Source organism: Chenopodium album, chromosome 12 (genome assembly GCF_948465745.1).
Source record: "Chenopodium album chromosome 12, dcCheAlbu1.1, whole genome shotgun sequence".
NCBI classification, from domain to species: domain Eukaryota; kingdom Viridiplantae; phylum Streptophyta; class Magnoliopsida; order Caryophyllales; family Amaranthaceae; genus Chenopodium; species Chenopodium album.
In genome coordinates this window covers 9,559,317-9,586,861 of record NC_137845.1, presented here as the reverse complement: position 1 = coordinate 9,586,861, position 27,545 = coordinate 9,559,317, and the positions used below count along the sequence as shown (strand labels likewise).

The following is a 27,545-nucleotide window of genomic DNA, read 5'->3' as shown; positions in this document are numbered from 1 at the left end:
CAAAGAAAAATTCAATTTTTTATGCCTAAAATATTCTCTGTGGTTTTGTGTACATTCTTTGTTTTGTCAAGAATACCTTCTACTTTGATTAAATTTTTTTTTTTTTTTAAAAAAAAAATTGGTTCTTCACCTATTAAAATAACACAGATATGTGTTTATATAACTCATACTATTGTGCCTAAATGTTTTGCATTATATCATTCTCTCTAAAGCACTAAGATATGCTTTGTGTAACTAATACTTCCTCCGTTTTTATTTAGTTACAACACACTCCTTTGGCACGCATATTAAGGAAGATATTAGACTAGGTAAACGGATAGATTAAATTACAAAATTTTAACACCTATAAGAAGAAAAGGATAAGTTGATACGGTTTGAATTTCATAGCTTAATTCATTCGTTTGCCTAGTTTAATCACCTCTTCGATAAGCGTGATAAAAGATGTGTTGCAAGTATAGAAAAACAGAGAAAGTAGGGTATATATTGAAATCCTTAAGGTGTCATGATATACATTTAAATGCTGAATTACTTTTTTAGAACCACATATAAACCTAACATTTCTACAGAATCTGATATGTTTAATTTATATGTGAAATTTGCTGATTAATCCGTTATCTACTAGGCCGAAGTGATATCTCCTACAGAGTACGTAGTGGAAAACCAGACTAATCAATTGATCAAATTTCAGACAAATTTTGATTATGTATGATTATGATAGTTGCCAATGCACATATGTTTTTTTTTTTTTATAAATAATAATGAGAAAATCAATTTAAGGCTAGAATTAGAATGTATGAAAAGTTTAAGTGTGCTATGTGACCGTTGGCAACACTTATAACAACCTACACTTCTTATAAACTGTATTTAAATTCAGTATTCATCAGGCTGTTGTAATAACCTGTAATTAATCAACCCGCAAAAAACATGAAAGTATTTTCACCAATACAGTTGTAACCTATGTGAATATCCAACCATAAACAAGCTTTTTTTTTTTTTAATTTTTTTTAATTTTTTTTATTTTTCTCTAATAAAAGGCAATATGACAAGCAATAAGCCATAAACAACCACAATTTTTTTTTAAATCATCAATACTATATACTAAAGTAATCACCAGGAATATTCTAGAATTACACGTGTCATGTTTACATTAAAAAAATTTCCGTCAAAAACTTTTTATTTTTTAAAATTATTTTCTTAGAAAATAAAAAGATAAAAAGATGATTGATGAAAAAAAAGGATATACAACCTTATTAAAAAAAGAAAAAAAAAGAATATACAGTCTAAATAATAAAACAATAATAACAAATTTAAATAAATAAAATATTAAAAATATACACAATCTATAAACAAATACAAACTTATAATTATATATAAATATAATTTTTTTCATGTGAATATCCAAGCATTGCTCGGGCAAAGAACTAGTTATTAATTAAGTTGGAAATTTTAAAGCCATTTACATATAGTAAACGACCGATAATAAGCAACCCTAATTTCAAGATCACAAAAAATTCTAAACTTTGTCTCAATCATATCACAAAAAATTGTAAATTCAACTTTTTTTTTTTTTTTTTTTTTTTTTATCAATGCAATTACAAATTCATACGACGATAAGTAATTTTAAGGTATTCTTTATCTTTTTCATGTTTGCTAATTATATACTTTTTGCTAATGTCTACTAATTTGAATTTTGATGAGTTTAATGTGTTAATAAATCTAAACAAAAAAAAGGATGGATGATGTTGTGTTTAGCGTTGGGGGGCCATTGTTGAAGTAAATGTAATTACATATATAAAAAAATACTCCCTCCGTTTCAATTTGTTAGTCCCATATACTATTTTAGGCGTTTTAAAAAGATCTACCCATATTGAATGTATTCTACTTTTAACTTGGTTTTTATTTCCTATTTTATACATATTAAATTCTGATTGGTTTAATTAATTGATTGTGAATTGATGACATGACTCTAAGTAAAGAAATTATTCCCTTGAATTATGCAATTATGTTTGACGGTTTTCTAAAAAAATCCAAACAATTTAAATAAGGCAAAACTATTTATGAATTATTTTTGAATTTAATAATAAATGTGATTATCCAATATAATCAAGATACAATTAAGCTGATGATGTGTAAATTGATGATACTGGTTACATTGGATAATTAGTCAAATTATACTTTAACAATGGAGTTAAACTGATTATGAGTCATAAATGTTAGCCAAGGGCCCTATCTTTATAACCCAAGACCTTACTTCTTTAAAAGAATTAATTAATTTTGGCCGGGGTTCTCCGATCCCTTGTGTACCCAAATGATGAAAAAAAAGAAGTAAATACCCCAAACGGTGAAAAAATAAAGGAGATAGGGCCTTTTTGTATATTTTAACTCATGGAATTGTCTAGATGGACCAATATATTTTATTGGGCTAGTCTACAGGCCCACTGGTACAGCCCATCATCATACAATTGGTGATTTGGGGTCTGTTCACATTTACTGAATTGAAATGATTGGAGCTGAACTGAACTGAATTGATTAGAGCTAAGCTGAATAGAGCTGAAATGAATATTTTATGAGAGAAGGAAATTAGGAGCTGAGCTAATAAACTGAACTGAACAGATTGGAGCCGAACTGAAATGAACTAAAATTAAGCTGAAGTGAACAGACCCTTAAATCATTCTGAAGTCTCAACTTTCAAATGCCAAAAAAAAAAAAGAAAAAAAAAATTAAAGAGGTGACTAACTTAAATTTTTTTACTATAATAAGTAAATGAATATAAGTATAAACTTGAGGCGTAGTCCCTAGAAATCATGAAATAAGAGTTAGTAATTACACCTCCACCGCCTAGCAAGAGTAATAACTTCAGATTCCCTAAATTTCATAATTATTCAAAGATGATGATTTCTAGTTTCCTTCATTTTCTGGAGAAACAACTGAAGTCTATCTACTTGCAACCCTCAACACTTCTACCATGCATTCTGTTCTTGTTATTCCTATACAAATGGCTTCAGTTAAAAACTGTTTCTAGGAAAAACCTGCCACCTTCTCCGCCAAAGCTACCAATTCTAGGCAATATACATCAGCTTGGTACACAACCTCACCGTTCTCTCCGATCAATGTCCGAGAAATATGGGGACATCATGATGATTCAACTCGGAAGTATGCCAACCATTGTTGTTTCCTCAACAAGAGCAGCTCGCGAGATCATGGTAAACCATGATATTGTTTTTGCTAACAGACCAATGTCTAAGAAAGGAGAGCGGCTTTTGTATAATTACAAGGACATTGTTGGATCACCTTATGGAGAATATTGGAGGCAGATGAAGAGTATATGTGTGGTTCATCTATTAAGCAACAAAATGGTTCGGTCTTTTAGCAGTGTCAGAGAAGAAGAAACAGCTCTTCTGATGGAAAAAATCAGACAAGCAGAGTCATCACTGGTGAATCTGAGTGAGATGTTTGTAGAGTTCACGAACGATTTGATATGTAGGGTTGCATTTGGAAGGAAGTACATTGGAACAGAAGGCGGTATCAACTTCAAGAAGGTTATGAAAGAGTTTAACATGTTGCTAGCTGAATTCAATGTTGGGGACTATATTCCTTGGCTTGCTTGGATTGATAAACTTAATGGATGGGATGCAAAAGTTGACAGGGTTGCCAAAGAGTTTGATCGATTCCTCGAAAAGGTGGTTATAGAGCACCAGGATCGTTTAGATGATTGCAGAAAAAATGAAAAGGGTGACAGTACTGGTGAAAAAGTAAAGGATTTTGTGGATGTTCTGCTTGATGTTCAGAAGGATCAAACAGGTCACTTTCCTATAGACCGAGACAGTATAAAAGCTCTCATTTTGGTAAGCGAATTTTTTAAATTAATTTGCAAAATACTAAGTTGCTAATATTCTTTTTCATTTCAGAAAACTTCATTAGCATTTTTCTGTAACATCTATGTAAAACAGAACAGTAGGAATTGTACACTAAATGTAAAGAGAGTAGATATACAAATATAGGCCAATTTTAGAGTATAGATTGAAATACGAATACATGATAATCTTTAGTACCCTTATATATTAACACCTTAACAACGATGTGATGTAATTGTGTAACACTGGATATGTTTATTACTGGAACTGATACAACTTCTAACACAGGATATGTTTATTGCTGGAACTGATACAACTTCCACCTTATTAGAATGGGCGATGACAGAACTACTGAGGCATCCTAAAATTATGAAAAAACTGCAAGAAGAGGTGAAAGAAATTACCGGAGATGGTGTAGATGTAAAAGAAGACGACTTAGAGCATATGAAGTACCTGAAAGCAGTAGTCAAGGAGACTTTAAGGCTACATCTCTCAGTACCTTTGTTAATACCTCGACAATCAACCCAAGATATCGAAATATGTGGCTATAACATTCCTGCAAGAACAGGAGTTATAATAAACGGTTGGGCAATCCACAGAGATCCTGCTTCTTGGGATGAACCCGAAAAGTTCAATCCAGAAAGGTTCTTGAATTCCACAACAGACTTCAGAGGACATGATCTGCAGTTCATTCCATTCGGAGCTGGTAGAAGAATGTGCCCCGGAATATCATTTGCTATAGCAAGCAGTCAGCTACTGTTAGCAAATCTGATGCTTAAGTTCGACTGGAAGTTACCAGGTGAAGTAGAAGGTGAGAGCTTGGACATGAGTGAGAGCTTTGGGATCACAATGTGCAGGAATACTCCGCTTTTTGTTGTAGCAAAAGCTTGTACACCAGCTGCAGGAAACTGAAGGCTCTGAGTTTTTAGCACAAATAGAAGGGTTATGAAAAAAAACATGTTTATGCAAAATAGAAATCCATCAATTACTATGTGTTTTATGTAATCAAAAGCTTTTAATCCCAAAAGGGTGGAGATGACTGAATGAATGAATAATTTATCTCCTATGTTCGTCGACAAATTAGGATCATTTTCATCCATTCATTGCAATATGCTCTTGCCAACCCATATTCTTTATATCATAACTTTCTATACCCTAATAATAAGCTAAGCTAAGGTATTGTTCTTATTGAATTAATATCGAATAAAAATCATATTTTTGAGTAACAATTAGTCTAATTCATCATCAAATAACAAATTCAGTGTCCACAAAGTAAAAATCAGTAATTACATAAAAAATTTACAGTATACTATCTTAAGAGTAAGTTGTAAACTTGTAATCAATAATTTCAATTTCAGTCCATATATTGAGTTTTAGTTTATAAAAACTAATTATAATTTCAAAATAAATCTAGTTCACTAGAAATCAAGCGATTACAACCTAGCTTCTAAATGTTTGAATGTTCCTTTAATTTGGCATTCTTTTAGTACTAAAAGAACAACTTTAAAATGCAAATTTATTTCTTTCTTTACGTGAGGCAGAGTTAGTAGTTTCTTACAAGTTATTCTTAAGTATAACTCTATACTAAATAAGTACTACGTATGTAAGAAAGAGATGAAAAAATGGCCAAATGGTTGGAAGTAGAGTTTTTTTTCCCTCATGTTAATGACAATTAGCATTATTTTGAAGATATGGTACGAGGTCAATTGTTTAGTTGAACCATAAATGCATATGATACGATTGCACGAGGCAGTCGAATGCATCGATGCATGGGATTGGCTATAAAAGGGGATTGCCATCTCCTCCTTTTATCATCCATCAAAAAAACCAAATCAAAATTACACATACACATACATTACACACACAGGTATATCATACACATATGGCAGAGATGAAAATGATCGGTTTTCTTATGCTTATATTAAGCGTTGTACTGATGGTAAGCAGTAGCGCAGTTGCAGGTGAAATTGACGATGAGCAGCCACTTATTTCAAACATCATGTTAGCCCAAGCACCAGCCCCAAGCAGTTGCACACCGATGGGCCGAGCTTGTATCCGTCCTAATCAGTGTTGCCCGGGCAGTGTTTGCAACATGGTCAGATACAAATGTGTAAAGTGCCTGGCTGCTGGTGATCGTTGCGATGCTACTTCACATTGTTGCCCTGGAGCATTCTGCACTTTTCCCGTCGGGGGTAGATGCAAAAAATATAAATCATAAATGAAGCTTAAGGAAGCCACAATAATACTGCATGCATTGCATAATTTTATCACTCTGTAATTAATTAAATAAATAATGTGCCTATTGTTTAGGTGATAATATAACTGCTATGATGGTGTATAATAAAGCTCGTTATTGAAAAGACGAGCATATACTACTGATACTATGTACTGTATTGTGTTATGTTGTTATTGGAGTTGCAATGCAAACTATTTCTAAATAAAACAAAAACAATGTTATGTTAAAGCATGCATATATGATACTCCATAGAGTATACCTGTCTCTGATACCATGTTTAATAACCAACTCAAACAAAAGCTAATTGAGATCCAAGACAAAATAAAAATGTGAAGTTTCCAGTGATCTAGTGTTGTTCTTCGGCACCACGTACTTAATTTAGTACGTCGTACTACATGAATATGTCACGTGCACGTTTATCTTGGTTATTAACTTGGATTTGCTCACAGGAAACTATAATAAAACCACCATCACCAACTACTTGTAACACAGATGACAATTTTATTTTATTTTTTTTAAAAAATGTTATTTTGTACTAATCATGGTCCCAAATTGCTAACATATGTGGTTCCTATTCACTAATCATACGGAGTAAATTGCAAAACGACTTGCGTGGACCTGGTCCACAATAATATTATTGTGGACCCGAGGTCTATACACACGCAACTGACTTTATATTGAACATAATGACCATTATTCTTAACATGGTAACTTTTTTTTTAACCTAGTAACCTTTATTAAAACTACTACAACGTTTAATAATATTTTGAACTTGAAATACGATGCTATTACCCTAATTTTAACATAGTGGTCTTTATTATTCGTATTGATCAGTATATAAAATATTTCATTACAAAAATAACCACTTAGGCCTATATATTACCGAAATGATTTTTATTTCAATATAGTGACCTTTTTTTTAATTATAGTGACCTTTTTTTTTATTAATAAAACAACCATACTTTCTCTAATGTTAGTGGTCCACAATAAATTAGTGTGAACCAGGTCCATTTAAGAATTTGTATAGTAAATTGCCACTAACTTCTCCTACCCCACACATAAATAAATAATCAAATATTCATTTACATTTCCAGATCAATATTTTCTCTCTCATCTTCTCTCACCATTTCTTTCTCATCTTATCTCTCATTTTCAAATCAAGTGCGGTCTTTGATATAAGAGATGAAGTCACACAATTGCAAGGATATAAAATCAAATTGTAAGTTATTTTTGGAAGAAATAAAGTGCAAACCCTAACTTTTTACCATATTATTCAATTATTTTCAGTAAACATATTAAAATTTTGATAGTAGCTCTTGAATTCTTATACTTTTTTATCATAAAAGTGATTTAATATATATATATATACACTCTTTTGTGCTGAATTAATTTATGGTGTGTTGTTTGATTACAACATTGTTGGACATAAAAATTGAAAACAGAGTTTAATTGTCCTTATTTTATGGATAATATGATCTATTTCGTAAAATTATATAAATGTAAATTTAGTTCGTAGTGAAAATTATTTTTTTATGAATGTTCAGTTTCATTTACATAAATGTTCATTTATATATTAGTAAGCGGTCATTCACATATTAATAAACTATCTACATAATGAATTCTAATAATCTCTCAATGATGTCTATTTTTGGCCGATTTCTTCACATATTTTCTATAGGTATAGTTAATGTAGTTCATAATGAAAACTATTTTTAATGCTCGTTTGACTTTTAACACTTGTTCATGTTCATATTGAAAAATGTTCATGTATATTTTAATAATAATTGTTCATTTTTATATTGCATTGTATATGATCATTTTCTAATAATGGGTTCATATTTGTATGTGTAAATGTTTATTAATGGTTTAAAAATTAGATATCTTATTACACAGGGTAATTGTATAAGAAAACAGAAGACATCGATGTATATATTGAGAAAGGATATGTATTAAAAACAACACACAATAAAGATGATTGTATATACCTGTTATTTATACGAAATGTATTAAATGACAATGTATAGAAATGGTAATTGAAGTTCATTTTTATATTGATATTATGTTTATATATACAATAATATATGTTCATTTACATATGGGTAAATGTTCATTCACATATATATGCAGATAATTATTTTAATAGATGTTTATTTAAATTTTATTAAATGTTCAATTGCACATTAAAAGATATTCATTCAAGTTTAATAATTGTTCATTTTTTTTGTTGTAAAATGTTCTTTGAATATTAATACCACACATTAAATATAAGAGACGATGTTCATTTTAATAAACAAATTTTGACATTTTGGAAGCTAAATAAATGCTTATTTCTATTTTATGAATTTCATTTTAATATTGGTAGCTAGATGATACAAAACATTTAGCATGTAAATTATATTTCTAATATTGATTGTTCTTCCTTATGAAAAGTAAACAAGTCGTTAATGATCAATGATACAAAATTCAATGCTCATATTAGAAAAGCAATATGTTCATAAACAAAAAACCTAAATGTTCAAACCGACTTCGTGATAGTCTTTCGACTGCCCAAACAATAATGTTCACTTTCGTGTTTATGAAACAATTACATATAATAGTATAGCTGTATGGAAATGCATTATTATTGCAATTAAATTGTATTTATTTTCTATTGGAATTTTTTTAAACAACTCTTTATTTATATAAATACAATTCTAAGATGTATTGTATTTGCATACATCTTACTATAAAACTTACACATGGCTCTTGAAATGAACCTTTCATAATACAAAAATGAACATATGTTGAAACATGAATAAACAAATATGTACATTGGATGATGCAATACTTCTAATAATAAAAATGATTTAAACGCAACAATCCATATAAATAAATTTGCTCTCATTTTTATTGATAAAAAATTCTTAAAATTCAATTCATAAAATATATTAATTTGAACAAAAACTCCTTATAATAAAATGAACATTTAATGATTTATAAATGAACATTTAATGATTTATAAATGAACATTTACCAATACAGAAATGAACATATTACAAAAAAATTACAAAAAATTCATACATGAAAAGGGGCGGGGCAGGGCACGCGCGGAGGAGGTTGCAGGCAGTGTTCCCTGCCGTAGAGTGTAGGTAAAAATTTGTAGAAAGAGAGAGAATCTGGGTCTGGTACTCTGATTTTGTTTAGGTCCGCTTCAAAAGTCCGGCCCATGTAGAACCCGACCCAAACTCAAACCGATACCTGACTCGAATCATATCCGCAAGACTGCAACCCCAATTGATTCGAACCCAAACCGAGTGTTAGCTAACCCAAAATTGATCTGACCCGAATGACTCGTTTGCAATACTCCTCCAACCTTTTTTGCCTCGTTTTATATATACAGAGTATGGGTCAAAATTTTTTAAAACTTTGACTATGAATTCTCGTTACTTTCTTTATTTTAATATAACTATTTTAATTTATTAAATTAAAATTATGATATTGAAAATTACTGCAGTTCATGATACAGTATTTGAAACACAAAAAAAAAAAAAAAAAAAATTAAATAAATAAATAAATAAAAAAAACTCGCTTGGTTTTATTTACTTTAATTATTTTTGTTGCTTTGATTAATAGTACGGAGTATCATGTTAGGATTATTTTGATTATTGTTAGGGTATGTTCCCATTGACTGAATTGAACTGAACTGAGCTGAGCTGAACTGAACTGAGTTAAACTAAACTAAATTGAACTGAATATTTTATAAGAGAAGGAAATTAGGAGCTGAACTAAACTGAACTGAACCGAATTGAATTTCAACGTAAGAGAACAGGCCCTTAATTTATGTCTTCCGTTGAAATTTAGTTTAGTTCAGTTCAGTTCAGCTCTTAACTTATGTCTAATTATATTGCTAATGATATAAAGCCAAATTTCATTCTTTTAAGCTATTATTACAACGACAACAACAACAACAATAATAATAATATTAACAATAATAATAATAATAATAATAATAATAATAATAATAATAATAATAATAATAATAATAATAATAATAATAATAATAATAACAACCACAAGAAAAGAGGTTGACATTGGGTTGGCCGGAGGGAACGACGAGGCCCTCAGACCCGCGGATGTGTTACTTTATTCATGGGCTCGTGGTCGCGATGTCTGTGTTGATTTGACAGGGTCTTCTCCTTTGACACAGTCAAGGCTATCTGACTTCATTCCTGGGCGGGTTGTGGCTGATGCAACTCATTTGAAGCGGGTTAAGTATGAAGCTCGATGTCAGACGATTGGATATGGTTTCATTCCCTTCTCCTTTTCTTCTCTTGGGGAATTAGAGAAAGATGTTGTTGCGTTAATGAAGCGGATTCAGAGGTTCTAGACGACGCAAGACATTGGGGCTCGTGCTGCAGCTCATATCTTCACTAAGGTAGGATTTGCAATAGCTAGAGGAGTGGGGGCCCAGATTGTATTTCGGCTTCCCACTAATTTATTGTAGGTTGTATGACTTTTGTTTTTGAGATAATGATAATAATAATAATAATAATAATAATAATAATAATCAATAAGTAATAAATAATAATAATAATAATAATAATAATAATAATAATAATAATAATAATAATAATAATAATAATAATAATAATAATAATAATAACAATAATAATAATAATAATAATAATAATAATAATAATAATAATAATAATAATTTGGGGTTAGATACTAGTTAGATACATGTATTAATTAAAACATTAAAGAGAGTGGGTTAGGGTGTTGGACTGTTGGGTCGTTGCCTCTGTTAGCTTTTCGTGTTTTTTTTGTTAAATATTTTTTTTAAAATATTTTTTTTAAAAAAATTTGTTTAAATGGGTTAGATACATGTAAGTGTTTTGTGTTCTTTTTTCATAATACTATTTTACTTTAAAATTAAATAGTATATGTGTTTAAAATGTTTAGAGGTTTCAAGTTTTTAATATATTTTCCATAAATTTTATAATTATATAGTATATTTTTCGTAAATATTTTAATATGTACATTTGTATATACACATATGTATAGTAATAAATAATCAATAAATAATCAAAGATCACTAATCCGTAGTTAAAAATCACTAATTAATAAGTTCAGTTCAGTTCAGTTCAGCTCAGCTCAGCTCAGTTCAGTTCAGTTCAACTCAGTTCAGTTCAGTTCAGTTCAGTTCAGTTCAGTCAATCAGAACATGCCCTTAGTATCATGCTAGGTTGCTTCCAACATTTATTTTGTTAGATGCTCTTCATGAGACATATGATTTTTATTAATTTACTTGTTTAGTCACAGTATTGTTTATTAATCAAGACTGATATAGGGAAATCACGCATAATACAAAGTGTTAGGATTCAGGAATCTATTATTAATGTGGAAATTAAATAACCTAAATTCAGAAATCTATTATTAATGTGGAAATAATAAAAGACTAAAATACCCTTATTTAATTATAACTCAATATCCCATTTCAACTAAAACGTAAAATTCAACTTTAAAAAAAAAATTCTTCATTTTTACGGTTCTACCTCTGCTAATCCCACAATTTTTTGCTAGTCCCACAAAATTTAGGGCCTGATCATATTTACTTATTTTCAGTTCAGTTCAACTCCAATCAGTTCAGTTCAGCTCTAATCAGTTCAGTTCAGCTCAGTTGTTAATTTTTTTTTTGTTTTAGATGTTTTAGCATATTACAACAACGACAATAATAATAACAATAATAATAATAATAATTATTATTATTATTATTTTAAATTATATTCGTCGTTCAAAATGGTCACATGTTTTTTTATTGTTGAACTCATTGACAAAATGAGAGTACTACACAACAGTTACTAGCTTTCATAATCGGTTAGTTCTTCGTCTTCTTCTTCTTCTTCATTAAGTTGCTCCATTACCTCGGCATTCCTCTGAATTGACTCCCATATCTGATCAGTTATTTGGTTTCGTACAATGTCCATAGCTGCTTTTCTGTTATCATCGTACATAGTATGATCTTCTGTTGGTCCCATGACTTCAACTTGGTGCGTGAATGGAATCCCTAGTTCATGTAAACGAACAAAATTGTGTAGAGTACAACAAGCAACGATTGACTACAGCAAAATATTGAAGAATACTTTTTATTTATATATATATATTTAAAATATAATACACAAAAATTTAATAATTTAAAATACAGAGTTATTTTTAAAACACTTTTATATTTTTCACAATCAACTATATATATTATCATTAATTTTCATAAACATTTTCATATATTTTTATGCATTTTAATTTTTCAGTTCAGTTCAGCTCCAATCAGTTCAGTTCAGTTCAGTTCAGTTCAGTAAATATGAACAGGCCCTTACACTTATCTTCCTTCCTAGCTAAGGTAATTTATATGTATAATTTTGTTTGTATTTTTTATATAATATTTTTTTTTATATATATGCTGTTTCATTCTTTTTCTTGGGGGGGGGGGGGGGTCCATGGGTGGGGTTGGGGATACTGTTGACCATTATAATTCTTACTCGGGGGTACTTTTGACCCCCCGAAACACATCCCAACACCATGATACGCCATGAATAAACGTTCCGTACATTGGTATAATATGGAAATTTTATTTTGTTTGATTGTTCATCTATAAATTAGATATTGTGGAAAAAGAAAAATTACATCACATACCTCAAAAAGTGGTCATAGTGCACTTCATTAATGTCCATAAATTGATTATATTATTTAGGAGAGTAAAGGATTAAATTAAAACAAGGTTGAAAGTAGAAAATACTACTTTTACCTCTGTTATTTTTAGGTAAAAATTGTCACTGCTAGTCTGTTTACTCCCTCGTCCTCTCCCAAAAATCAAACTCCAGAAGCCTTATCTCCATTTTCTCGCTCCTCCTCTGCTCAACAATGGCTCCGACCTTCATATTGCCCCCAAATATCCACTCCTTCGAGGAAGAAAACGAAGAACTAATGCACAATTCAGCTTCTGGGTAAGATATTTTTCCAATCATCGACTATCAATTTCATAATCTAGGATTTGTCGTTAATTCAATTTTCAGTTTAGCCATTTTAGGGTTCTTCTGAAGTGGAAGCGAATTGTGATTAAAAGCAGTGGCGACGCTTATTTGTATTAAATAATTTCTGCATTTTAATGGTTTGACGGTTTATTTTACGAAATTGTGTTGATTAATCAAAATGAACAATTTAATTTTAGCTTTTACATGTTTGTGATACTCTGACTATGGAGGATGATCAAATCTAGCAGGATGGTATAGTTAATTTGCAATGCTAGACGAATTACTTCATTTGAGAACACTCTCTTTAATTTCTTTGAGAAGAAAAGGATTTTAATTGTTTGGATCAGTATTGCATTATTATTAGGTTGAATATTGCTACAATTAACTAAGTTGAAACTTGGATGTTGCAATTATTCTCAGTGATCCCGCTATTTTAAGAACCGTTAATCATGGTGGTATATTTTAGAGTCTGATGAGTTTAGGTCCCTTCTTGTGCCTCTTCAAGAAGTAGCCAAGAAATTTAAGTCGAAGGTATCATTCATTTTCTCTGTCTCTTAATTTTAAACATTTAAGTTGATTTATTGAGCTTTGTTGGTGCAGATAATGTTCATATATGTGGACATAACTGAGGAGAAACTAGCAAAATGTTTCCTGACTCTGCTTGGACTAGAAGATTCTCAGAAAATTATTGTAGGTTTCATGTTGTTTCGTTCGTTGTAATATATTTTCAAGTTAGATTCATATTGCCTTGCCTATTGTTTACCTGATTATGTAATTCTTACTTGAGCATAATTGGCCTTTGTTACTGATAGGTTGCTGCTTTTGATAGTAAGATTAGCACAAAGTATATGTTGGAATCAGAATTTACTACGAGGAAACTAGACGTAAGTATAATCATTGTTTACTATAATTATTTACTCCGCAAATAATTTGGGTAGATTAGCATATAATTTCTTTTCTGGCATGATGTAGGATTTTTGCTCTGTACTATTGGATGGGACTGTTCCAACGTATTATAAGTCACAGACTATACCTGATAGGCTGATAATGTGAGATTTTCCACATCTTTTTTATTTTGGTTATTTCAGCTCTTTACATATTGTTACCTTATCTCAGCTCTTTACATGTAGTTACCTTATTTCAGCATCTCTAGACCCTGACCTGACCCGCCTAATAACCAAGTCTAGTTGTTAGTAATTATTTATTTTTATTTTTAAAGCTTCATCAATAGATCTTTTTAAGTTGAAAGTTTTCTAGAGATGCTTGAATGGTGAATCTTTCTTGTAGAATCCCCTAATTCATAAGAAAACAACTCCTTATCTATTAGCTGCTTTATTTAAAAGTTGTTGAAAAATGATAATTACAGGAAAATGCTAGCATCCACTTTGTAGTGGGAATAACATTTGATGACCCAGTTCTGAGTAGTTTCAAGAATGTCTTTCTTGAGGTTAGTTCTCTTACCGTCTGTGCCCCTGCGATTTTATGTCCTTCCTTTTGTTTCTTCTCTTTTCCCTCTCCTTTTTCTTTATGCGTTCAGTGTTGTGTGTCACAAACTAATTTTGATGTTTTCTGTAGCACAAACTAACACGTTTACAAACTAAGAGTTGTACATTACAATTCTATAGATTTATTTTTCCAGTTTTCCTTTGGCATCTGTGTCTTCTTCTCACAGTTTATCCTCCAATTTTGATTTTTTTAAAAAATATTTCCATCATGCACTCTCCAGTTTCAATTTTACTTAAAATAGGCCGATGTCTCTCTCCCTTCTTTGTTTTAAAAATCTTTTGAATAATATAACAAATCTGTCTATAATAATCCTTAAAAACCACAAGTTGAAAATAAAGAATTCCCCTTATGAACAGTGTTCTTCCTTTTTACCCTAAAAATAGTTCATTTACATCTTTGCTCTTGCTTAGCAGCTCATGCAATGTGTGACTTCTCCTCAACTGACCTTCCTTTCCAACTTTTCGCATCACATCCATACATTATCTAGGCTTTTGTCTGCAATTACTCTCTCTCTATCCTCTCACAGAGATGTATCTCTCTAGAAATGACAGATATTCTCAATGCAAGCTGAGAGTAATACGAATGATAATGCTGATTTCTCAGCAGCTCAACATTGTAGCATGGAGTTGCTTTTATAGAAATCGTTGGTCTTCTGATTGGTTTTATATGCCAATCTATATGAACAGTAGCTCAACATTGTAGCATGGGCATGCATGTGTTCATTGTGAAATGGTTTTTATTCAGTCATTCAATATTTATTGGTTTTGTCTTGCACATAAATATTTACTGACCCGTCCCTTCTTATTCTCTGTTAAAACTTAGTGTGAGCACTGCTGAGACGGCTTCCAAGCAATTGAAGACGACTCATGAGTCTATAAATGAGAAGTGCAGTAATCAAGCTTCAACGATGGTTTCTTTAGTGAAGTCAGTATGCAGTTACGTATGCTGTCAAGTTTTTTGGGTTTGTATTATGCATAAAAATATCCAGATGCTGCTGTATATTGCATGTTCTGCCAGTCATGATTTTGTCTAGCAGTTTTTAATTAAGAGAATCACTATTGAGCTAACCAGTTTACTTTGTCTTTGATACTATGTCATATATAATATTTTTTATGTGCAGGAACACGTTAGAAAGCCATGAGCAGCATGATTCAGAAGTTGATTCTGTAAGAGTTGTAGGTGGGCAAAATGCAGTGAAGATATTGTGCATGATCTAGATAGTAAGTTTTCTGTTATGGTTGTGATCTTACTGAGAGTTTTGTTAATACTATATTGAATACTGTAGTTATTTTCTAGGAAAAATTGATTCTAATAATCCCACCTTTAGTCGGTTCGCCGGTAATAATCCCACCTTTGGATTATTATTTGATAATCCTACCTTTATAGGACATCTTCTTCTATTGGTCCCTAATCTGTTGGTAACCGGTTATATAGGTTAAGATGCTACTTGTCACTTTGTGATTGATAGAATTTTTTTTTTAAAAAAATTAATAAATAAAAAAAAAAAAAACCAGCCTACGTCATTCCCCAAGGCACCAGTGCACCACCCCCAACCCTCACGACAATTCACCATCCCCACCTGCACCATCCTTTCTGCAACCTGTTCTACCCACCCAAAACGCTGGAACCGCTATCTCCATCCCCACCCAGCGAAAATTCGCCCCACCTTTACCCTAATAAAATTGAATTTATGCTAAAATTTGATTTGGAAATTGTAAATTTCCATTTTAGTTTTGAGGTCCATTAATGGTGGTTTTGAAGATTGTGATGTATGCGAGTCAACCAAGTAGCGTGTATTCTACACCGCATCCATATTAAGTGAATTCTTATTCATACGGGGCTGTTCGACGCCGGAAAAGGGGAGGGGATGGTTTCGTGAGTGAGGGGTAGGATTTGGGGTGGCTTTAGCGGAAGAGGGGGGTCGATTTTCGATGGGTGCAGGTGGGGATGGGGGTTCCGACGGTGTTGGTGGGGAGGAGGGGCTGCCGGAGGGCGGTTGTTGGGGTGGCCGTGGGGTTGGGAGTCTTGAACTGTTGGAGTGGGCTGGTTTTTTTAAAAGAAAATATTAAGTTTATTTTATTTTTTTTTAAACCAAACTTAATGGCACATGTTCCTTAAATTAAAATAACAAAATTACCTACTGTTTAGGTTACCGGTCATAAGGGACCAGTACATGAAGATGCCCTATAAAGGTAGGATTATTAAATAATAATCCAAAGGTGAGATTATTAATAGCAAATCAATTAAAGGTGGGATTATTAAAATCAAAATTTCCTATTTTCTACTATGTTCAAAGATTTTATGCTGTAATGATGGATGAAGCTATTTAGACAGTTACGAAGTATATTTCAAGGTTTTTTTTTTTTTTTTTTTTTTTGACAAGTTCTAAAAAAGAAAATACAAACAGAAACTAGAAGGACCAACTAAGCAATTGCCGACGAGCCTGAGCAGCCAACCAGGGAGTTTGCAAATAGAGAACTGCAAGACAGAAAGCCGAATCTCGTGAAGCAACCAGTGGCAAGAAATATATTCATCACCACCATCTCGTAGAAGAGAAAAAAGATTCGAACAATCAGAGTAGATAAGAAGACGATGAAAGCCTCGACGACCGGCAGCCCGAAAAGCCCACAAACATGCCTGTAACTCAGACTGAAGGGCCGAGGAGGAGTGACAAGCTCTAGAGCCACCTCCCAACACAGAATCTGAAAACACTTCCCTAAAAATCCAATCTGCTCCTGCGTTAAGATTCTTAGAACTCCAAGCCCTATCAAAAAGAAGGCAGACGTCAAAGGCAGAGGAGAAGTCACCCCGTAGATAGCATGAATCAGAAGCTACCGAAGTAGTGAGAGATGAATTCCCTAGCGAGCGAACCAGGGACCTGAACCCTTGTGCTAAAACACTCCTAGAGATCCAATCCTGCATCAAATGGAAAATCACGCCAGGAGACAACACTGCTTGTCTAAAAATCTTATGGTTACGCGCAATCCAGACTGCCCAACAAAAGGAAACAAAAGAGGCCAAACCGTCCCAATTCCGAGAGGAACGGAGCTCAGAGACTGTATCAACAAACCAATCATTAAAAGGCTTCCCATGCAAAATAGAAGGAGAAAAGGTTATCGGAGCACAAGCCCAAAGATGAGAGGTGAATGAACAATCCCGGAATAGGTGGTCTGATGTTTCACGTTCTTGATAACAGAACACACAAGTTGGATCGATCGGAATACCTCGGCGCTGTAGATTCCCAGAGAGAGGTAGCGCATTGTGAAGTAATTTCCAACAAAAACATTGGAGTTTTGGCAGAAGAGGCAACCTCCAGAAGTGCTTCCTATATATTTCAAGTTTGATACAGGAAGTTGGATCTTTATGATGGCTTACGCTATGACTTATTTCCCACCAGTTATTATATTTGTTGAAAATAAAATGATATTTAAAGAATATTAAAGAAATAACAAACAAATTATGTAAGGGAAACAATGTTATTTTGAGGCGCCTTTAAAGAAATAGGTGACTCATAAACCACCTAATGAGGTGATGCGTAAGAAGAGTACCTATGGTGTCGCTACCTATCGACTCGCCCACGAGACGACACATTATATGTTTTAAAGGCGAAAAATTATATAGTTTAAAGGCGATGTGATTAGTGTTTTGTTTGGCTCTTATAGTCAATTTTTTAGATGAGATAATTGTACAAGATTTAAGGGGTGAGGAAATTTTATATGGGTGAATAAATTGTTTATGGGTGAGGTAATCTAATATATATAAATAAAGTAGACATTTTTCGGGAGCATTCGACGCGCCACATAAGAAAATGTATTATTTTGACCAATGAAATTTTAGATTAATAATTTATTTTAGAATTAAAAAATTCACTCGCCACCTAAGAAAAAGGGACGAATAAGATTTAAGAATTTTGCCGTAAAAATAACGAATAGTGAACAATTAAAATTAAATTATTTTAAAAACTAATAATTATCTTTTTTACATATATGGATGTAAATCTTTGATCATAAATATCTTTAATCCCTCCCTAGCAAATATTATAAAAATTAGATATTAAAAATGTACTCATCGAAACGAATAAAACTAAATCTCATATCACTATGTTTTTCCTTATATACAAAGAGAAATTTAGAAAATTCCCCTAATTTTTTTAATAGTTAAAAGATTTAGACTAACATTTTGAAACAGAACGAGTATATAAAAAAACGCATTTGTAAAGGACTTATTTTAATAAATAAATAAAATGATTTGTCATTTATTTTTTATTAAGCAAAATTAAAGAATAAGGTTTGGGATTTTAAATTCAAGCGCCACGTAAAATAAATAAACCTACGAAAGATAACTTTAGTGTTAAAATTAAAAAAAAAAAATTTATCTTATGATATTAGGAATTTTATTCAAATATCCGATAAATGATCTTCATATATAAAAAAAATGTTAAATTAATTAAAAAGATTTATTAGAACCGTGCATCGCACGGGCTGATGCACGGGCTTATATCTAGTTGTATATAATTTTACGGCTGAGCAAATTCTTTAGGAGTCATTAATTTCCTTAGGGGTGAAATAATTGTATATGATTTTTGTGCGGGAAATTTATTCTAGGGTGAGCAAATTCTTTAAGGGTGTTGGGGTGAAGTAATTTGTATATGATTTTTAGGGTGAATAAATTCTTTAGAAGTGAGCAAACTATTTAGAGGTAGGGTAATTGTATATGAATTTAGGAGTGAGCAAATTCTTTATGGGTGAAGGGGTGAGCAATATATTTAAGGGCGAGGTGGTTTGTCTATTACTTTAGGGGTGACCTGATTATTTATGGGTTAATAAATTCTTTAGGGGTGAACAAACTATTTAGGGTGAGGTAATTGTATATGATTTTTATGGGTGAGGTAATTGTATATGATTTTTAAAAGTGAGCAAGATTATATGATGCCAAACAAATTATTTAGGACGAACAAAATATGTTATGGTGAGGTAATTTGTATATGATTTTTCGGGGTGAGCTAATTCTTTAGGGGGTGAGATATATCTAATTAGATATTTAGCAAAATTAAAAATTAATATGTAAATTTAGGTGTTTATACTACTTATATTAAAAAGTACGGAGTACTCCCTAAGTGTTTAAATAAATAAAACTTTTTTTTTTCCAACCGTGTTGAAATAAATGACATGTTTCCTTTTTAGTAGTTTCTCTCTCTTTTTTTTTTTTAAATAATATTCTCTCTTTTTCTTAATAATATTTTAATAACTAATAGACTCACAAAGCACTTTACTTTCTTCTTTCTTCTCTCTTCTCAAACTTAGGATAATGACACCCTTATACATCACTACCTATTATTTTATTAAGCTCAACTAAACCAATTGGTTGTTGGTGTAGTGGTGATTGGGACTACACTTGGTAGGGAGGACTCGTGTTCGATCCCCCGCAACAACAATCGGGAGGGGACTGGAACCTAACCACCCAGAACTGATCCCCGAATCCGGATTAGCCCAAAGGGTGAACCGGGTAGAACACCAAAAAAAAAAAAAAAAAGCTCAACTAACTTTCCTAAAACTCCATGTGAAAGTCAAAACGTTTCATTTATTTAAACACGTTTCATTAAGCTATTATCATATTATTTGTCATTCTATTAAAATTAAATATAAAATACGATTTCAATCATGACATTGACCGGGCGTAAAAACTAATTTGATGATAAAAACATGCAAACTTCAAATCCGTAATACAAAATCTAATCCTAATCGGCGTGCGCCTGGCGTCCGAACCAGTCACCTAAAAAGCATGTTTGACAATTATTTATTCATTCTCGTTAGTTATGTCTTTCAACTCCTTCCCATTCAACAAAACAGTCTACATATTGAAATATGAATGTGCTCATCGTTACAGGCTTGCAGCTTAGATCAATTCAGCTTCTAATTTCCTTCTCTTATAAAATATTCATTTCAGTTCAGTTCAGTTTAGCTGAGTTCAGTCCATGAGAACATGCCCTAATTATTTGCTACAGTATTTCAGTCATCTCATAAAATACATTAGGAATTTAGGACTGAGTCTTCATTGGAATAAAGTACAACAAAAGGGGTGCTAAACAGCTGAAGCAAGTCAGCTTAACCTGAGTCATGCCATAGCTTGTACCACCATGATCACCATATACTTCCAACAATTTAACCAACTCAGGCAAACCCAAATACTACCTCTGTTACATGTTAAGTGCAACAAAGGAGGTTGCACACTTCCCAAGAAAAAAAATGAAAAAGCTAATTAGCAAAAGCATGGGTATGTGTCCTATATGATTATGGAATAATTAACTTATTAAGAAGCTCCACCCCCACCATCACTATCCCCCACTGCACCACCACCACATACGAACGAACAACACCCACCGCACCACCACCACCACCTACGTGCAACACCCACGACAACCATCAACAACAACCACCACAAAAAACCACCATACCAACCACCAAACCGCCGAAATCACCATACCAACCGGCAAAAACCACCAAAATCACCATACCAACTAGCGAAAATCACCATACCAACCCACCTAATCACCATATCAACCAGAAAACCACCATACCAACCCACCCAACTACCACCAAGATTAAAAAAACCCACATCTTATCTACCCGAAATCGGCCATAACCACCCTATCAACACCACCAAGATCCAAAACCCAAACCCACACTCACCCCGTAACCACCTCCGCTCCTTCTCCAGAATCATCCCATCTTCCACCATTTTTACTTTGGATATGAGTTTTCAAGCTCAATCTCAAATTCGATTTTCTAGGGCTTCAATTTATGGTGATAACTTTAACATGTGAAGAGAAGGCGGCGACAGCGGTAACGAGGGGGAGGAGAAAGTGCGGCGACTCGGACGATGAGAGGCCGCGACTGATCTGGATGGTGGTGGTGGTGCGGTGGTTGTTAGAGAAGATAGAAAAGAGAAGAGAGAGAAAAGTGGCGGTGGTTAAGAGGGAGGAGAGATAAATGGTGGCGGTGCACTGTTCGTGGTGGATGTGGTTGTGAATTGGGAGTAAGGAGAGAGAATGTGAGTAAGAAGTTTAATAAGTGATGAATTAATTTTAATTAATTAGTTAATAACATATGATTTGATGTGTTTACTAAAGTTAAATAAGGGCAGGTTGGTAATTTCAAATAAAAAAATTTACCAAAAGAGGAAAGTTTTTATTTGTTGCAGATAATGTGTAGCATCCTTTTTTAGAAAATATTGCACATAACCAGTAATGGAGGTGGTACTAAATTTAATTGCTCAAAATTTATAATGTACAAACAAGCAAGGGCCTGAAATTACCACCTACCACATTTACACCAAACTCGCACATCCTTTTCAGATTCAGATTCATAGGTTGCAGCTGTAAAAAAAAAAAAAAAAAAAAAAAAAAAACAAAAAAAAAAAAAAGCAGTTAGTACAAACGGAATTATTTGGGCAGAAAGCAGCTCACGAGTATTTCTTCAATAACCGATTAAAGATAAAAAAAAAAAAAATGTTCATAAATTCTACTACTACAAGTTTGCCGGTTAAAATTTTGTGTCGGCTAGAGTACAACACTTTAAAAAAAATAAAAATAAAGATAGAGTAATATTACAAATAATACTCTTTCCTTATTTTTTTGAGGTGAAATGTTTCTCTTGGACACGTATGCTAAAGCAAAACTTTGATTAATAATATTTTTAATTATTCACAAGTAAAAATTATAACAATTAAATATTACTAAATTAATCATTGAGACATATTTCAACAAGTATTAAAGAGATTTTATTTTTAGTAAATCTAATGTATAAATTAGTAATTTTAGTGAAAGTAAATCTGGATGAAAACTGCAAAAAGTAAAAACATTTTACTTTCAAAAAATACCAAGAGAGTATAGCGTTGATAAACTTACATGCCATCAAACTTAACATTGGGGATATGTTGGATAAGGTGGCAATCTTGGCCATTCGGCTTCTCATATCTTTCTTTCAGATTTGGACAGCCACGTATGTCCAGTGTCTGTAAAGAGGTAAGGCCTAGCAATGATTGTGGAAGTGACGTCATTTCTTCACAACCCCAAATGTTCAGGTCACGTAGCAAGGAGAGATTTCCCAGTGATACTTTTTTCAAGCTTTTGCAGTCTCTAATTTTAAGGTACTGAATAGAGTCTGAAGATTCTATCGTCAAACTTGCCAGTTTTTTGCAGCGGACTAAATTTAATCTCTGTAGATTAGATAACCTGCTACTGATTAACAGAGAAGATGGTCCATCGTCAATATGATCAATATCCAGCGTCTCTAATGAGGTTAAAAGAGTTGATGAAGATGATGATGCATCCTCATCATCAATTGACGTCAGATTGGATTCAAGTAACTTCCAATTGATCCCTTCAGTATATAAATGCTCTAGCTTTGGTGCTAGAGACATTGACATCAACTTGGGGCAATCATATATAGTCATATTTCGAAGACGAGGAAACAAGAAGTGCATTGGCTCACCACCATCACCGTTTGATGGTCTTGTCCACCCCTTTAGAGACCTCAATTTTTTTAATTCCAACTCTTTTAAGGATGGGAAGTAGACATTGTGGGCTCCGGAACCACACTTTCCACCTCCATCTGCATCTCCACCACAGACCCAGTCTTCATCTTCTACATACTCCAAGCCATCAATTTCTTCTAGAGTAAGATCTTCGAGATGACTCAACTGGCTCAACTGAGGGAGAACTTTGCACTCATCGCATTTCATAATACAAATGGAAAAAAGATTAGAAAGCCCATCCAACCATCTATGCGGCATCTCAACTCCTTTGTAGCTATCAACTCTGATACATATAACCATTGGAGGGCATGGAGGCAATGAATATGTACCATAGTTTTTCCCAACTATAATATAATCTAAATCTATCAAAGATGTCATTTTCCCAAGTCCTGATGGAAATTCGGTCAAACTTGTCTTATAAATTGCCAAGTGCCTCAGGTTGTCTAATTCACAAAAATCTCTTGGCAACTTTTTCAGACGAAAGCATGCATCAAGGTTCAACGTTTGCAGGTTTTGTAATCTTGTTATGCCATCAGGAAGACATTTAATACGGCGATTCCACGCAAGATTAAGGTATCTTAGATGTCTCAACTTCCCTATAGAATTTGGCACCACAGAGATATTCATACCCTCTAAATTTAAGGCACGCAAAGACTGAAATTTCAAAAGCATCATTTCAAGAGATGATACTTCTACGGAACTAAAAAGACTGAATCTGAATAGTAATGACCGTATCTTCCTAGCAGAAAGCAATGTTGCTGGAGCTTTGAATGATTCCCTCTGATCTTCTTCTGGCGTTTCAATGTTAACACTCACGTGCATTAATTCATCAGTAGAAGAGATCTGATCTAAAGGCTGAACCAGTTTTTTAATCTCTTCACCAGCTATACCTTCAGCCAAGTCATGCACTAAATCGTGCATTTTGCAGTTTTCGACATTCCCTTCACCATCTTCTTCCGGATCTTGAAATAAATTCTTCCCTAACAATTCCATAAAGTAAATGTTTCCGAACATTCTCATCATTATAAACGAGTTGAGCAAGAGTAGTTTTACCAAGACCCCCAAACCCCACGATTGAGATTACAGAAACCCTTTTCCCATCATCATCAAAAAGCATTTCAGTAATAATCTTTTTGTCGTTTTCTCTACCAATAACATCATCTTCTCTCACATGAGATCCTCTTTCCCTATTCCTCATATAGCGAGCCCTTAGTGGTTGTGGTTCATCACTATGACCAAGATAAGCATTCAAATTTAAGCTAGCAATATCTGAACTGATTTTATCAAGCTGCTGTCGAATAGACTTGATTTGTCGAGATATTTTCCAATTTAAACGAAGATTGCCAGACCTCGAGAAAGAAACACGAACCTGCTTGTTGACATCTATCCGCTGTTTCTGGCGGTCAACAGTGAGAACATCATCAAACATATCATCGGCTTCGTGAAGCACCACCCTCAGCCTCCGAAGCCACTCTCTGATGGCGTCACTGCGCTCCTCTTCTTGGTGCCTCTCCGCATCGCGAACTCGAGCTTGGATCATCCTGAAGGTTTCCTCTAGCTTTCTCAAATCGTCTCGTGCACCCCACCATGATGCAGCCTCTTTTACAGCTGCTTTGCCCAGATTTGTCAAGGCGTTTACCAATAAGCCGGAAATAACTCCCTCTGCCATTTTTTCTAATTTTTTTTTTTTTTAATCTCTCCTGTGAGTTGTGAATGGTGAATGAATTATGGAGTAGACATAATGTATAAATTCCAAATGAATGCTCATTAGTCAATAGGCAGGTGAAACCAGTAAATGAATTATTGTCCTGTCTCCTGTGTTTGAATTTTCAAACTATCAATAGTGAATTATTGCGAGTAGTCGAGTACTATTTACCCATTTTTGTACTGTAAGTAAAATCTAAAGGTAATGGTTTTAACTTTAGTGGGGCAACCGAGAAGTGCCAGACTTTTAGCAAAATGGAGGCCATCAAATTGACAAAACGTCCTTATAGAAGGACTAGAAACCTATGGTCTAATTTATGAGATTGATAGAGGGTTGGCTGATAATTTATGAGGTTGGTTGAAATTTATAAATTTTGGACTTTGCTTTTTGTTGAATTTTGTTTCAATTCATCGTATTATGCTGATGTTGTTTGTGTATTAGCTTTAAAATTGGTGAAAGAGTTGACTTGAGGTGAAAATTTTGATGTCTGTTTTGCTTATCATGTGTTTGATTTAAAATTAAATCTCAACTGTTAACAAGATTTGTGTTAATTAGGCTAATATCTGTGAACAAATAAGCTTTAAATGTGATAAAAGAAGTATATTTGAGCTATAATTTTAGTCTTTGAGCTTAAGCATAAAGATGAGGATGAATAGAAAATCAAAGGTGAGATGATTTAAAGTAGCTAACATTGGGTAGCATATCTTTTATTTTATTTTGCAGAATTTGAAAGGGAAGAAAGACCATTTTTTTAAAAAGGGAAATATTGAATAGGAGCTTCAGTTGGTGGGTAGTTGGGTTATTTAAAGTTTAAAGTTAAACATCTCCCTTTTTTAAAACTAATGGAGTGTTACTATATTCATTAACACTAATCTTCAATCAATGGTGCCACGTAGAAGAAAGAAAAAGTTTGGATACCATATGAAAAAGACAATACTACAATGGTACCATATAGAAGGCCCAAATTTTAAGGAATTGGAACCGAAACCAAAACCGATTTTGACTTGAAATTAGAACCCTTGAATCGTATCTAGTTTTGGACCCAGTGAGTCCTAACTTTTTTTGGATTTGGGATCGAATACCCAATGTTTTTGCTCACTCCTTGACCCGTGTTAAAATTCTTCAAATCACTATATATATATTCTTAGCTAAGGGCCTGTTTCGATTGACTGAACTCAGCTGAACTGAACTGAACTGAACTGAACTAAACTAAACTGAACTGAAATGAACTGAAATGAATATTTTATAAGAGAAGGAAATTAGGAGCTGAACTGAACTGAACTGAACCGAACCGAACTGAACTCAGCTGAACTGAACTGAACTTCAACGTAAGAGAACAAGCCCTAAATTGGTATGAATGTATGGTAGGTTTTTATTACGGAGTAAATGAAATATTTAAGCTATGCCAAATGCATTCTTCAATGATAAGTACATACAATTATACAAAGGAAGGTCTATAGAGTACTTGTATAGTTGTATATCGATATACCACACACACTAAACCGATAAACATGGGAACCATATAGAAAATGTATCACCTACAAAGCATGTTTGACAATTATTTCTTCCTTCTCGTCTGTTATGTCTTTCAAGTCCTTCCCATTCAACAAAATAATCAACATATTGATATAACAAATGTGCTCATTGTTACAGCTATGATGAGTTGATGAAGCATCCTCATCATCAATTGACGTCAGATTGGATTCAAGTAACTTCCAATTGATCCCACCAGTAAATAAACGCACAAGCTTTAATTTGGTGCTAGAGACATTGACATCAACTTGGGGCAGGCATATATATCCATCCTCAGAAGACGAGGAAACAAGAAGTGCCTTGGCTCACCGCCATCACCGTTTGATGGTCTTGTCCACCCCTTTAGAGACCTCAATTTATATAATTGCAACCATTCCAAGGATGGGAAGTAGACATTGTGGGCTCTGGAACCACACTTTCCACCTCCATCTCCACCACAAATCCAGTCTTCATCTTCTACATACTCCAAGCCATCAATTTTTTCTAGAGTAAGATCTTTGAGATGACTCAACTGGCTCAACTGAGGGAGAACTTTGCACTTATCGCATTTCTTAATACAAATGGAAGCAAGATTAGAAAGCCCATCCAACCATCTATGCGGCACCTCAGCTCCTTTGTAGCCATTAACACTGATATTTCTAACCATTGGAGGACATGGAGGCAATGAATCTGTACCATAGTTTTTCCCAACTATAATATAATCTAAATCTTTCAAAGATGTCATTTTCCCAAATCCTAATGGCAAATCGCTCAAACCACTGCCATCAATTGCCAAGTGCCTCAGGTTCTCCAATTCACAAAAATCTCTTGGTAACTCTCTCAGATCCCAGCAAAACTCAGGGTTCAGTGTTTGCAGGTTTTGTAATCTTGTTATGCCATCAGGAAGACATTTAATACAATCATATTTAGATATTTAGATTCTAAATATGATTCCAAACCAACAAACACCCCCCCCCCCCCACACCCAAAAAATAAAAAAAAGATATTTAGATTCTATTCCATTTTGTCACAAACCTTTCATGTTAGCTGCAGTTTCTTCATTAATTGCAGAATTTGACCCAAAATACCTATTACAAGAGACACAAATTGTTAGATGTCTTCAGGCTATCCCACAATGTGGGCATCAACTAGAAAGTAAAAAGACATGAAAGCTTATGACAATGGTTCTG

At 33.1% G+C, this 27,545-nt stretch overlaps 4 protein-coding genes across 11 annotated transcripts; 2 read left to right on the top strand and 2 right to left on the bottom strand.

The window, feature by feature from the left end:
- The first annotated feature begins 2,888 nt into the window (after positions 1-2,888).
- LOC145571903 (cytochrome P450 736A117-like) lies at positions 2,889-4,972 on the top strand. The gene is made up of 2 exons (XM_081630930.1): positions 2,889-3,845; positions 4,143-4,972. Exons 1-2 carry the CDS (start codon positions 2,889-2,891, stop codon positions 4,764-4,766), a joined length of 1,581 nt encoding a protein of 526 aa, XP_081487056.1. The 3' UTR covers positions 4,767-4,972.
- Positions 4,973-12,817: 7,845 nt separating this feature from the next.
- On the top strand, positions 12,818-26,635 carry LOC145570276 (protein disulfide isomerase-like 1-6). 8 transcript variants are annotated; one of them, XM_081629315.1, is made up of 7 exons: positions 13,157-13,628; positions 13,698-13,787; positions 13,910-13,981; positions 14,070-14,146; positions 15,426-15,527; positions 15,724-15,823; positions 26,497-26,635. In XM_081629315.1, exons 2-6 carry the CDS (start codon positions 13,701-13,703, stop codon positions 15,818-15,820), a joined length of 435 nt encoding a protein of 144 aa, XP_081485441.1. In that variant the 5' UTR covers positions 13,157-13,628; positions 13,698-13,700; the 3' UTR covers positions 15,821-15,823; positions 26,497-26,635. The 8 variants fall into 8 exon arrangements, 3 of the variants coding, with proteins under 3 accessions (XP_081485441.1, XP_081485440.1, XP_081485439.1); XM_081629314.1 differs by lacking the exon at positions 26,497-26,635 and adding an exon at positions 16,987-18,404 and having other exon boundaries at positions 13,161-13,628; XR_014096426.1 differs by lacking the exon at positions 26,497-26,635 and adding an exon at positions 17,011-18,405 and having other exon boundaries at positions 13,164-13,628; positions 15,426-15,538.
- LOC145570810 (uncharacterized) lies at positions 16,989-21,341 on the bottom strand. Its single transcript, XM_081629944.1, has 3 exons — positions 21,250-21,341; positions 21,091-21,147; positions 16,989-17,928 (listed from the first exon to the last, which is right to left on the bottom strand). The coding sequence occupies exons 1-3, from the start codon at positions 21,339-21,341 to the stop codon at positions 16,989-16,991; spliced, it is 1,089 nt and encodes a 362-aa protein (XP_081486070.1).
- Positions 21,693-24,355, bottom strand: LOC145570275 (putative disease resistance protein RGA1). Its single transcript, XM_081629312.1, has 2 exons — positions 22,510-24,355; positions 21,693-21,978 (listed from the first exon to the last, which is right to left on the bottom strand). The coding sequence occupies exons 1-2, from the start codon at positions 24,159-24,161 to the stop codon at positions 21,966-21,968; spliced, it is 1,665 nt and encodes a 554-aa protein (XP_081485438.1). The 5' UTR covers positions 24,162-24,355; the 3' UTR covers positions 21,693-21,965.
- Positions 26,636-27,545: the final 910 nt, after the last annotated feature.

Coding starts and splice junctions, on each gene's coding strand:
- LOC145570275 (XM_081629312.1), bottom strand. CDS start 24,161: ATGATGAGAATGTTCGGAAACATTTACTTTATGGAATTGTTAGGGAAG.
- LOC145570276 (XM_081629315.1), top strand. CDS start 13,701: ATGTTCATATATGTGGACATAACTGAGGAGAAACTAGCAAAATGTTTC. Junction 13,982..14,069: donor TTACTACGAGGAAACTAGAC/GTAAGTATAATC, acceptor GGCATGATGTAG/GATTTTTGCTCTGTACTATT. Junction 15,528..15,723: donor ACGATGGTTTCTTTAGTGAA/GTCAGTATGCAG, acceptor TTTTATGTGCAG/GAACACGTTAGAAAGCCATG.
- LOC145570810 (XM_081629944.1), bottom strand. CDS start 21,341: ATGGTGGAAGATGGGATGATTCTGGAGAAGGAGCGGAGGTGGTTACGG. Junction 21,148..21,249: donor ATCTTGGTGGTGTTGATAGG/GTGGTTATGGCC, acceptor TATGGTGATTAG/GTGGGTTGGTATGGTGATTT. Junction 17,929..21,090: donor GATTTTGGTGGTTTTTGCCG/GTTGGTATGGTG, acceptor TGAAATATATAG/GAAGCACTTCTGGAGGTTGC.
- LOC145571903 (XM_081630930.1), top strand. CDS start 2,889: ATGATGATTTCTAGTTTCCTTCATTTTCTGGAGAAACAACTGAAGTCT. Junction 3,846..4,142: donor GTATAAAAGCTCTCATTTTG/GTAAGCGAATTT, acceptor CTTCTAACACAG/GATATGTTTATTGCTGGAAC.